Here is a 12,272-nt window from a genome sequence, read left to right on the forward strand (position 1 = left end):
CCTACCCTTCCGGGGACCATATCCTCTATTCCCATCCTATTCAAGTATTTGTCCAGACGCCCCTTATAATAAATAATAAATCAAATTCAACCAAATCAAAACCCACCCCATCTTGTACCCATCAATCTCACTTACCCAGTTAGAATCCATCAAAGTCGTTCCATCTGACCAAAGATTGCTGCAGATATGGAAATCGGGAAGGAAAACAGGAAATGCTGAGATACTCTTCAGGTCCGGCAGCATCTGTGGAGAGAGAAAGAGTTAACATCTCAGGTCTGTGACCTTTCATCAGAGCTGGGGAAAGGTTAGACATGCTGTAAAAAACAAAAAGTGCTGGAAAGACTCAGCAGGGCTGGCAGCATCTGTGGAGAGAGGAATCGAGTTACTGCTTCAACTCTTCTTCGGAAGTAAAAAAGACGTAGAAATGTGTTGGGTTTTTATGGTGTTGATAAAAGGGGGGAGGGTTGGGGATAATAAAAGGGAAAGTCAAGTGTGGGTCAGAGGATGGAGGTGGTGATTAAAGACCAGATTAATGGATCTGGAAACAATCACAAACAAAGTCTAATTTCTGTTTTGGAGGATCTTGGTCAAAGTTAATGTTTCCGTGGTGATCTGAGAATCAGTGCCATACTATGCGTGTGCTGTCCCTGTTTATTAGCATCAAGGTTGACAGGATTCACTTAAGAGGGATGAGAGAAAGCTGGTTTTTGAGTATCAACAGCAGCATTGGGAGAGATGATGGCCTAGTGGTATTATCACTAGACTATTAATCCAGAAACTCAGCTAATATTCTGGGGACCCGGGTTCGAATCCTGCCGTGGCAGATGCTGGAATTTGAATTCAATTTAAAATAATCTGGAATTGAGAATCTACTGATGATCGTGAATACCAAAGATATCGTGTGACAAAAGTCAAAGAGAGTGGTAACTGGTGTGGTAAAGAAAGTTAGAAATGGGTTCTGAGTGAAGGGAGAGGGTGCAAAGAACAAGAGGCGATGTTTGTGATGGGGGGAGGCAGGAAAGTTTAACTGACTGAAGGTTTGATGCAGGGTCAAAGGGAATGATAATGGAACAAATAAAGAAACAAAAGATGATTCTAGAGGAGATGTGAATGGCAGGATCCTGAATCGCTGCTGTCCAAAAGCAAAATGAAAGGAATACGAAGGAAAAAATAAGAAACCAGTGAAGAAATGCAAGACCAGATGGGACAGAGGTCATGAGCTAAAATGGTTGAACTCAGTGTTGATTTCAGAAGGCTGTAAGGTGCCCACATAAAGTGCATCAGTCCCGCTGCACACCGAGCCCCTCAGCCTCACCTGTGTTTGGTTATCCCCTCTCTACCCCAGCAAGCTGTGGAATGAGTCACTGAATAAATTCAAGGCTGAGTTAGATTTTTGATCGGCAAAGGGGTCAAAGGGTAATGAGGGGCAGGCAGTAAAGTGTGCCATGACCTTACAGAATGGTGACGGGTCAGGTTCCAGTGGCCAATTGGGTGGCACGGTGGCACAATGCTTAGCACTGCTGCCCCACAGCGCCAGGAATCCGAGTTTGATTCCCAGCTCGGGTCACTGTCCGTGTGGAGTCTGCACGTTCTCACCGTGTCTGCGTGGGTTTCCTCCAGGTGTTCCGGTTTCCTCCCACAGTTTGAAAGACGTGTTGGTTAGGTATATTGACCTGAACAGGTGCCGAAGTATGGCGACTAGGGGAATTTCACAGTAGCTCCATTGCAGTGTTAATGTAAGCCTTACTTGTGACTAATAAATAAACTTAAGACTAAAGAATGGCTCATTCCTGTCTGTATCATATGTTCTTATTGTGCTTTTCTGGCTGGTGCCTCATCCACTGGGAACTTGCATTGAGGAACAGTTCATACCTGCTTACCCCTGCTGTCTATTAACCTGGGTGCAGCTCAATCCTTATCGTTCCTACATCTCATTCATCTCTTACTAAGTCAGGGCGGTCAAAAATAATGGGGAAGAATTAAGGAGAATCTGTTTCCGTTGGTAGGAGGGCCAGTAACCAGAGGATGCCAGTTTAAGGAAATTGGCATGAGAACCAGAGGGGAAATCATAGAATCGCTACAGTGCAGAAGGAGGCCATTTGGCCCATTGAGTCTGCACTGACTGCAGTCCCCACCCATGCCCTATTCCCATAACCCCATGCATTTACTATAATTAGTCCCTCTGACACTAAGGAGCAATTTAGCATGGCCAATCCACCTAACTTGCACATCTTTGGATTGTGGGAGGAAACTGGAATACCAGAAGGAAAGCCACACAGAGACAGGGAGAATGTGCAGACTCCGCACGGACAGTGACCCAAGCCAGGAATTAACCCAGGTCCCTGGTGCTGTGAGGCAGCAGTGTTAACCACCGCCTCACTATGCCATACTTTTCTTTAAGTCACGAATCTGTGACCAAAGTTGTGTTAACAGAGAACAGAGATCTGAGAGTAGCAGCCCTGACAGGGGGACAGACATGGCAGTAGAGGCCAGAGCTTAACAAGGAAGGCTAGGAATCAAACCATTGACAGTGTAGAAACAAAAATAAGGAGAACATTGTTTTTACACATGAGTTTTTGTGATCTGGATACACTGAGAGGCAGTGGAATGGATTCAGTTGTAATTTTCAATAAGGACTTGGATAAATACTAGTAAAAGAACATCTTGCAGGGCTGTGTTCAAGGAGTAAGGGAGTGGGCTAATTGAATAGCTCTCTCTAAAAGCTGATACAGCCATGAAGGGCCAAATGGCCTCTTTCTGTGCTGTAAGACTGTCAAAACTGACGCCTTTTTCTAATCTTCTGATTTGTTTTTCAGGAAATTTATTTTTAATCCAAAGGAAGGAATCGATAATCCTGCTTTGGTCATATGCGATGACCTTGGTAAATTAAACTCAATGCATTTTATTGACAACATTTTATGAGATGCTGTAAATGGCAGATAAGAGCTAAATATTAACTTTTCGCATTGCCATAGCTGAGTGGAGTACTTAGTGCTCCAAGGCAACAGAACATCACCCTGGCAGATCAACTAAGTTCCGTCACTAAGGCAGAGGCTCCAGTAATGGATTTGAAAACAAACACAAACAAAATCTAATTTCTGCTTTGGAGGAACCTGGTCAAAGTTAATGTTTCCATGGTGATCAGGGAATCAGAGCCATTCTCAATGATGTCTCTGTTTATTACCATCAAAGTTGATAGGATTCACTTAAGGGGGATGAGGAAGAGCTGGTTTTTGAGCATTGACACCAGCACTGGGGGAGGCAATGGCCTAGTGATATTAGTGCTTGACTATTAATCCAGAAACTCAGTGAATGGGACCTGGGTTCAAATCCTGCCACAGCAGGTGGGGGAATTTTAATTCAATTTTTAAAAAATCTGGAATTGAGAATCTCCTGATGACCATGAAACCGTTGTCAATTGTCGGAAAAACCCATCTAATGTCCTTGAGGGAAGGAAATCTGCCATCCTTATCTGGTCTGGCTTATATGTATTCAGAGCCACAGCAATGTGGTTGACTTTCAACTGCCCTCCGGCAACTAGGGATGGGCAATAAATGCTGGCCAGCCAGTGACGCCCATGTCCCACGAATGAATAAAACAAACAGATCAGTTGGGCCAAATGGTCTGTTTTTGTGCTACTAGGGCGAGATGAGGGCACAGTAGTGATAACACTAGTCATCAAGAGGCCCAGCAAAACGTTCTGGGAGTATGGTTTCAAATCCATGGAAATTGAATTCAATAAAACCTGAAATTGAAAGTTAGTGGCTGGCATTCTCAGATCTTGTTCACCCCCACCATCCTTGCCAACGAGAATGGAGAATTTGGCACTCAGCCAAAGCTCCAATCAGCGCAGTGGGAGCAAACAATCCCAGATACGGGCGAGGTCAGAGAATTCTGGCCAGCCTCAGAAATGGTGGCCATAAAACTATAATTGATTGTAAAACTCCACCTCATTCATTAATGTCCATTAAGGAAGGAAATCTCCTGCCCTTACCCTATCTGGCCTGCAAGTGACTCCAGACCCATAGCAATGTGATTGACTGTTAACTGCCCTCAGAAATGGCCCTGGCAAGCCATCCGATTCAAGGGCAATTGGGAATGAGCAACAAATACTGGTCTTGGCAACAATAGCCACATTCTGTCAAAGAATAGAAAGAATACTATTTAAAACAGTGTAAGTGTAAGGATACCAGGGCACCTAGTTTGCCATTTTTATTGGAGATTTGGGGAAATCGCAGAGTGTCATCCCCTAGACATCAATTTGGATTCCAATGCATTTTATAAGAACAGGAGAGCAAAAGGAATAGGAGCTGGTGTTGGTTATTTAACTCTGTGAACCAGCTTTGCCTTTCAATAAGGTCATGACAACTCTCCTACCCCCAGTCCCTTTCTTCATATTTCTCAATACAAAAGATTGTGAATGTAGCCCAGTCCATCACACAAACCAGCCTCTCATCCATTGACTCTGTTTACACTTCCTGCTAACTCGGCAAAGCAGCCAGCATAATTAACAATCCCATACACCCCGGACATTCTCTCTTCCACCTTCTTCCATCTGGAAAAAGACACAAAAGTCTGAGGTCACGTACCAACCGACTCAAGAACAGCTTCTTCCCTGCTGCCATCAGACTTTTAAATGGACCTACCTTGCATTAATGTAATTTTTTCTACACCCTAACTATAACTGTAACACTACATTCTCTCCTTTCCTTCTCTGTGAATGGTATGTTTTGTTTGTATGGTGCCCAAGAAACAATACTTTTCACTGTATGTTAATATATATGAATAATAAATCAAATCAAATTCTCTTAGTATCCAAAAATCTCTCAATCTCTGAGTATATTCAAGACAATGATTGAGAATTCACGGTTCTCTGGGATAGGTAATTCCAAATCTTTGGAGAGGAGAAATTTCTCCTATCCTTGGTCCAAATGGTAATCCACTTATCCTGAGATTGTGAGACCTGTTTCTAGATTTTGCAGTCGGGGGAAACATTTTCTCAGCCTCTACACTGTCAAGCTCCTTAAGAATTTTAATACATGTCAGATCAACTTTAGATTTCCAGAGCCTTTTTTCTCATCATTTGTCTGCTCTGAATCAGCATACAGATCTGAAGTGGGCACATCGATGCTGTGTGTTTGTATCTTCAGAATTGCCGATCACGCTCAAGCCCAGAGTCTGTGTCTTGTCTAAGAAGGATAATGAGGTGTTTGGCTTCTGCTTGCGAGCAGAGAAGGGAAAGCCAGGACACATCATCAGACAAGTGGAACCAGGGAGTTGCGCTCAGTATGCTGGACTTGTTGATGCCGACAGGGTACTGGAGGTAAACGGAGAGTACGTGGATAATACCGAGCATTTCAAGGTGAGACTTGTTTTATTACTTTGGTCTTTTGGTTGCCCTGATCTACTGAAGTTTGGGATACAAACCCTATTACAGAGAATCAAGCATATCATCTCAACTGGTATTTCAATAGAAAACTGAGTACTGCACTGTCAGAGGTGCTGTCCTTCAGATGAGGTGTTAAATTAAATCTCCATCTGTTCTCTCAGATTAATATAAAAGATCCAACAGTACTATTTGAAGAAGAGCAAGAGTGTTCTCCCCATTGTCCTGACCATCCCTCAACTAACTCCTAAAACAGACTACCTGGTAACTTATTTCATTTCTGTTTCTGGGAGTTTGCTGTGCACAATTTTTCTCCCACATTCCGTCTGTAACTATCAAAAGTATCTTGCTGGCTGTAAATCACTTTGGATGGTCCTCATATTGGAAAAGCCGCAGCATAAATAACATTTCTTTCTTTGGACTGTTAACGGATCAATACAGAGATGGCAAATATCCCATTTCCCTGGGAAATAATTGCTATAATGATGGTAATTAAAACCTCCTCGTGCATTAGAAACCATTGTTCAGATTATGAAATATTGAGTTAGTTAAGGAGATAAGAAATAGCAGGGGTAGATCATTCGCTCCCTTGAACCTCCTCTGCTACTCATTAAGGTAACAGAATCCCTACAGTGCAGAAGGAGGCCATTCAACCCATCAAGTCTGTGCCAACCATAATCCCACCCAAGCCCTATTTCCATAACCCCACAAATTTACCCTGCTAATCCCCTGACACTAGGGTCAATTTAGCATGGCCAATCAACCTAACCCACACATCTTTGGAGCGTGGGAGGAAACCAGAGCAAACCCACGCAGACATGGGGAGAATATACAAACTCAGCACAGATGGTGACTCCAGGCCGGAATTGAACCTGGGTCCCTGGCTCTGTGAGGCAGCAGTGCTAACCACTGTGCCAACGTGCCACCCTCAGAGATTGCAGCTGTCAGTTGGTGGTCTTAATTCTTTGGCACGTGCTGCCAGATGTTTACTGCCGGCATCCATAACGCTCGATTTCCTTGTCAATCAAACATCTGTCTACCTCAGCCTTGAATATATTCAGTGACCCAAACTCTACACTGTTTTCTGGGGAAAAGAATTCCAAACCCTAATGAACTTCTGAGAGAATACATTTCTCCTCATCTCTGTCTCAGATGGGAGACCCCTTCATTTGAAAGTGCCCCCCTCTAGTTCTAAAATCTTCTACAAGAGGTGACACAGTGGGATCGCGATTAGCACTGCTGCCTCACTGTGCCAGGGACCCGGGTTCGATTCCCAGCTTGGGTCACTGCCTGTGCAGAGTCTGCATGTTCCTCCCATGTCTGCGTGGGTTTCCTCCAGATGCTCCAGTTTCCTGTAACTCTGCAGGTTAAGTGGATTGGCCATGTTAAATTGCCCCTAATGTCAGGGGGCCTAGCTAGGGTAAAATACATGAAGTTAGGGTTTGGGTGGGATTGTAGTTGGTGTGGGTACGATGGGCCGAATGGCCTCCTTCTGCACGGACTCTGATTCGAAGGGAAAACATATTCTCAGCCTCTGCTTTTCTCTCCATAGTTGCTGCCAGATCTGCTCAGCTTTTCCAACCTTTTCTGTTTTTATTACAGATTTCTGGCACCCGCGGTATTTTGCTTTTTTTTCTCAGTTTTGACCTTGTCAACTCTTCGGTCTCTGAAATGTTTCAATAAATTCCCTCATTATTCTAAACTCCAGTGGGTATAGGTCCAAATGGCACAAATTTTCCTCCTCAGAAAAACCAGGTAACTAAAACCTGGTCAGGAAGGTAGACAGAGAGAGGGGTAAAGAAGCAGAGAGGATTATGGAGCTCCTGACCTTATTACAGCCTTGTCCTGCATTAGGAGTAGATGTAGACCATTCAGTCCCTTGAGCCCGATCTGCCATTCAGGAAGATCATGGCTGATACGATTGTGGCAGATTTGTGTATCCGGAGCTTCAGGCATTGACCAAGGCACCAGAAACCAAGCCCAGTCCTGGGGATGGCGGGACTGATGTATGAGGAGAGATTGACTAGGTTGGGATTGTTTTCACTGGAGTTCAGACAAATGAGGAGGGATCTCATAGAGACTTACAAAATTCTAACGGGACTAGACAAGGTAAATGTAGGGAGGATGTTCCCAATGGTGGGGGGAGTCCAGAACCAGGGGTCACAGTCTGACAATACAGGATAGACCATTTAGGATGGAGATGAGGAGACATTTCTTCACCCAAAGAATGGTGAGTTTGTGGAATTCATTAATACAGGAAGTAGTCGATGACAAAACATTGAATGTATTCAAAAACCAGCTGGATATAGCGCTTGGGGTGAATGGGATCAAAGGTTATGGGGAGAAAGCTGGATTAGGCTATTGAGTAGGATGATCAGCCATGATCATGATGAATGGCAGAGCAGGCTCGAAGGACTGAATGGTCTCCTCCAGCTCCTATCTTCTATGCTTCAACGTAAAATTGCAAACTCTCCTTATTAACATCTGGCAGCATGTGCCAAAATTAGGAGAGTTGTCCCTCGTGCTGGTCAAGCACCAGCCTGACATAACCATACCTTACAGATTATTGTCCCAGGCACCACCATCACCATGTCATAGAAATATAGAAGATAGAAGCAGGGAGAGGCCATTTGGCCCTTCAAGACTGCTCCACCATTCATTATGATCACAGCTGACCATTCAACTCAATGGCCTAATCTGCTTTCTCCTCATAACCTTTGATTCTATTCACCCCCAGTGCTATATCCTGTCCTGCCCCACTGGCAGGACAGACCCCGAAGAGGTGGTGGCACTGTGATATACAGTCGGGAGGGATTTGCCCTCAACATTGACCCTCCACTGTATGAAGTCTCATGGCATCAGATCAAACATGGGCAAGGAAACCCTGCTGATTACCCCCCCCCGCTGATGAATTAGTATTCCTCCACTTGGAAGGAGCACCGAGGGTGCAGAATGTATTCTGGGTGGGGGAGTTCAATGTCCGTTACCAAGAGTAGCTTATAACCTCACAACAGAATGACCTGGCTGGGTCCTAAAGGACATCGCTGCTAGACTGGCACTGTGGCAGACGATCAGATAACCAACAAGAGGGAAAAAACATATTCAACCTCATCCTCAGCAATCTACCTGCCACAGACGTGTCTGTCCATGACAGTATTGGTTGGAGTGACCACTGCACAGTGCTGACAAAGTGCCATCTTCACATTCCTCCACCGTGTTGTGTGACACTAGCAGTGTGCTAAATGGGATAGATTTCAAACAGATCTAGCTGCTCAAGACTGAGGTGCTGTAGACCATCAGCAGCAGCAGAATTGGACTCAGCCACAATTTGTAACGTCATGGCCCAGCATATCCCCCACTCTATCATTACCACCAAGCCTGGTTCAGTGAAGGGGGCAGGAGAGAATGCCAGGAGCAGCAACTAACATATCTAAAAATGAGGTGGAGCTGCAGCTCAGGAGTACATGCATATCAGTGTACACAGTGTGTGATAGACAGAACTGAGCAGTCCCAACCAATTAATCAATGGTAGATAATTAGACAAGTCACTGTAGGTGGAGACGCCACAAACACGAAAGCACTGGATACTGCAAAGATTATGGGCCCTGACAGTATTCCAGCAATAGTTCAGAAGACGTGCGCTCCAGAACTTACTGAGCCTCTAAACCAAGCTGTCCCAGTACAGCTACAACACCGGCATCTACCCAGCAATGTAAAAATTTGCCCAGGTATGTCCTGTATGCAAAAAACAGAACAAATCCAACCTGGCCAATTACCCCACTTCAGTCTACTCTCGTAAAGTGATGGAAGGAGTCATCAACAGTGCTATCCAGCAGCACTTACCCAGCTATAGTTTGCTCAGTTTGAGTTCAGTAAGAAATCTCACAACACCAGGTTGAAGTCCAAAAGGTTTATTTGGCAGTTTGAGTTCTGCCAGGGTCACTCAGCTCCTGACCTCATTACAGCCTTGGTCCAAACATGGACAAAGGAATTGGACTGAGGTGAGGTGAAAGTGACTGTTGACATCAAGGTAACATTTGACTGAATGTGACATCAAGGAGCACCAGCCAAATGAGAATCAGGAGGAATAGTCTCTGTTGGTTGGAGTCAAGCCTAACACAAAAGAAGATGGTTGTGTTTGTTGGAGGTCATCACCTCAGTTCCAGGACATCACTGCAGGAGTTTTGCAGAGTAGTGTCCTAGGCCCAACCACCTTCAGCTGCTTCACCATTGACCTTCCTAACATCATAAAAATGATGATGTTCGCTGATGATTGCACAATCTTCAGCATCATTCACAGTTATTCAGATGCTGAACCAGTTCATGTCCAAATGCAGCAGGACCTGGACAATATCCAGCCTTGAGCTGACAAGTAGGAAGTAACATTTGTGCCGCACAAGTATCAGGTGATGACCACCTCCAATAACGAGGATGCAACCATTACCCCTGACATTCAATGGCATTACCAACACTGGATCCCCCACTATCCATATCCCGGGGGTTACCATTGACCAGAAACTGAACTGATCCAGCCAAATAAATACCGTGACTACCAGAACAGGCCAGAGGCTTGGAATTCTGTGACAAGTAACTCACTTTTTGACTCCCCATATCCTGAGAACCAAGACATAAATCAGGAATGTGGCAGAACATTCTCCACTTGCCTGGATCAGTGCAGATCCAACAATACTGAAGGTGCTTGACACCATCTGTAACAAAGCAGCCCACTTGGTTGACATACCTTCTGCGAGTATTCATTCCCTCCATTGATGAACAGTGGGAGCAGTGTGTACCATCTACACGCGGCACTACAGCAACTCACCAAGGCTCCTTGGACAGCACCTTCCAAACCAACATCTAGAAGGACAAGGGCAGCAGGTGCATTGGAACACCACCACCTGCAAATTCCCTCCATGCCACACACCATCCTGACTTGGAAATGTGTCGCTGTCGCTGGGTCAAAATTCTGGAACTCCCCCCTTAACAGCAATATTGATGTGCCTACACCACATGTAGGTTCAAGAAGGCAGCTCATCACCACCTCCTCAAGGACAATCAGGCACCGGCATTAAATGCTGTCCTATCCTGTGATCCCATGAATGAACTTTAAAAAAGAGGTCAACAGGTAAAGGCACAGTCATCAATAGGGGAATGTTTAAAATCAGAGATGGCAAGAAATTAGAATTGAAGGGAAGTGGGGATAAGAACATAAGAACATAAGAAATAGGAGCAGGAGTAGGCCATCTGGCCCTTCGAGCCTGCCCCGCCATTCAATAAGATCATGGCTGATCTGTCGTGGCTCAGTTCCACTTTCCGGCCCTCTCCCCATAACCCTTAATCCCCTCTCTTATCAAAAACCCATCAACCCGCTTCTTGAAAATATTTAGCGAGGCAGCCTCCACCACTTCAATGGGTAGAGAATTCCAGAGATTCACCACCCTTTGAGTGAAGAAGTTCCTCCTCAACTCCGTTCTAAAACGCCCCCCCCTTTATCTTGAGGCTGTGCCCCCTAGTCCTACTGTCTTTTTTCAGTGGGAAGAGTCTCTCCACCTCTATCCTATCCATCCCATTCATCATCTTATACGTCTCAATGAGATCTCCCCTCATTCTTCTAAACTCCAACGAGTACAAGCCTAGTTTATTCAGCCTCTCCTCATAGCTCAACCCCCTCAACTCCGGTATCAGCCTAGTAAACCTCCTCTGCACTCCCTCCCTGAGATATGGGATCTCAGAAGGTTAAGGGCTTGAAGAAAGTTACAGAGAGAGGAAGGCTAAAGAAGGGAATAGAAAACAGGGATGGGAATTTTAAAGTTGAGACATTGCAGGATGGAGAGGTCAGTGGAGTTCAGTGAAGATTAGAGAGAGATGCGTGACAAGGACCCGGTACGATTAGGATAAGGGCAGCAGAGGTTTGGGTGTGCTTTGGCAGTTACATTCTTCACTGCAGGGATGGATTGTTTGGAATGTTCGAGCAGACGAGGGTGAGGTGAGATTGTCTCATGTTACTAAAACAGCTCAGAATGAGTTGTAATTTGTGTTTAGCCTTGGCTGTAACTGATCAGGAAAGTTTTACATGATTGTTGAAAGCCAACCAATAAATCTGTTAAGTACAAGGTGGCTTGGGTCACTGTCTGTGTAGAGTTTGCACGTTCTCCCCGTGGGTTTCCTTCAAGTGTTCTGGTTTCCATCCACAGCCCAAAGATGTGCAGGTTAGTTTAGATCAGCCATGCTAGATTGACACTGGTGTCATGGGGATTAGCAGGGTAAATATGTGGGGTTATGGGAATAGGACATGGGTGGGATTATGGTCTGTGCAGACTCGATGGGTTGAATGGCCTCCTTCTGTAATGTAGGGATACTATCATTCTATGGAACGTTGGTAATATGATATCCTAGCTGTATAATAGCTGTATCCGGACACAATCCTTGTAACTTTATATTCTAAACTGGTTTGGTGTTCCTGAACATTTGATTGATAGTAACCAGAGATGGGGGTGGGGGGGCAAATCATGAGAATAACAAAGCTCACTTCATCCATCAGCTAACTGCACCGAAACATTTCAGAGATTTCACTTCTACAGTCAGGTATTTTGAGAGTGCAGTTGAGAGAGAGACAGACCGAAAGACAGTTAGATAAGATCTTGATGACTTTGTATCTTACAGCGAATGAAGTACTTTTGAAGTATCTGAAGTGTTCATCGCTGTTATAACGCAGGAAGCACAGCAGCCAATTTAAGCTCAACAACTTTGCACACATTGTATGTGATAATGTCCAGAAATCATTCTTCACTGATGTTGTGGGGAATAGATATTAAACTGTGAAGAGTTCCCCTACTCTTTGTCATCTAACAGATAGGTGTGGCTTCAATTTAACACCTCGTCCAAA

At 44.7% G+C, this 12,272-nt stretch overlaps 1 protein-coding gene across 1 annotated transcript in view; it reads left to right on the forward strand.

Annotated features, from left to right (window-relative positions):
- nherf4b (NHERF family PDZ scaffold protein 4b) overlaps positions 1-12,272 on the forward strand; it is a 38,808-nt gene that overhangs the window by 8,576 nt on the left and 17,960 nt on the right. Inside the window, exons 3-4 of the mRNA XM_080214674.1 lie at positions 2,817-2,881; positions 5,151-5,362. Of these exons, the coding sequence (XP_080070800.1) occupies positions 2,817-2,881; positions 5,151-5,362 (277 nt within the window). The remainder of the gene's footprint in view (positions 1-2,816; positions 2,882-5,150; positions 5,363-12,272) is intronic.

This window comes from Carcharhinus amblyrhynchos, chromosome 29, assembly GCF_965287045.1.
Source record: "Carcharhinus amblyrhynchos chromosome 29, sCarAmb.v2.hapA, whole genome shotgun sequence".
Classification (NCBI taxonomy): domain Eukaryota; kingdom Metazoa; phylum Chordata; class Chondrichthyes; order Carcharhiniformes; family Carcharhinidae; genus Carcharhinus; species Carcharhinus amblyrhynchos.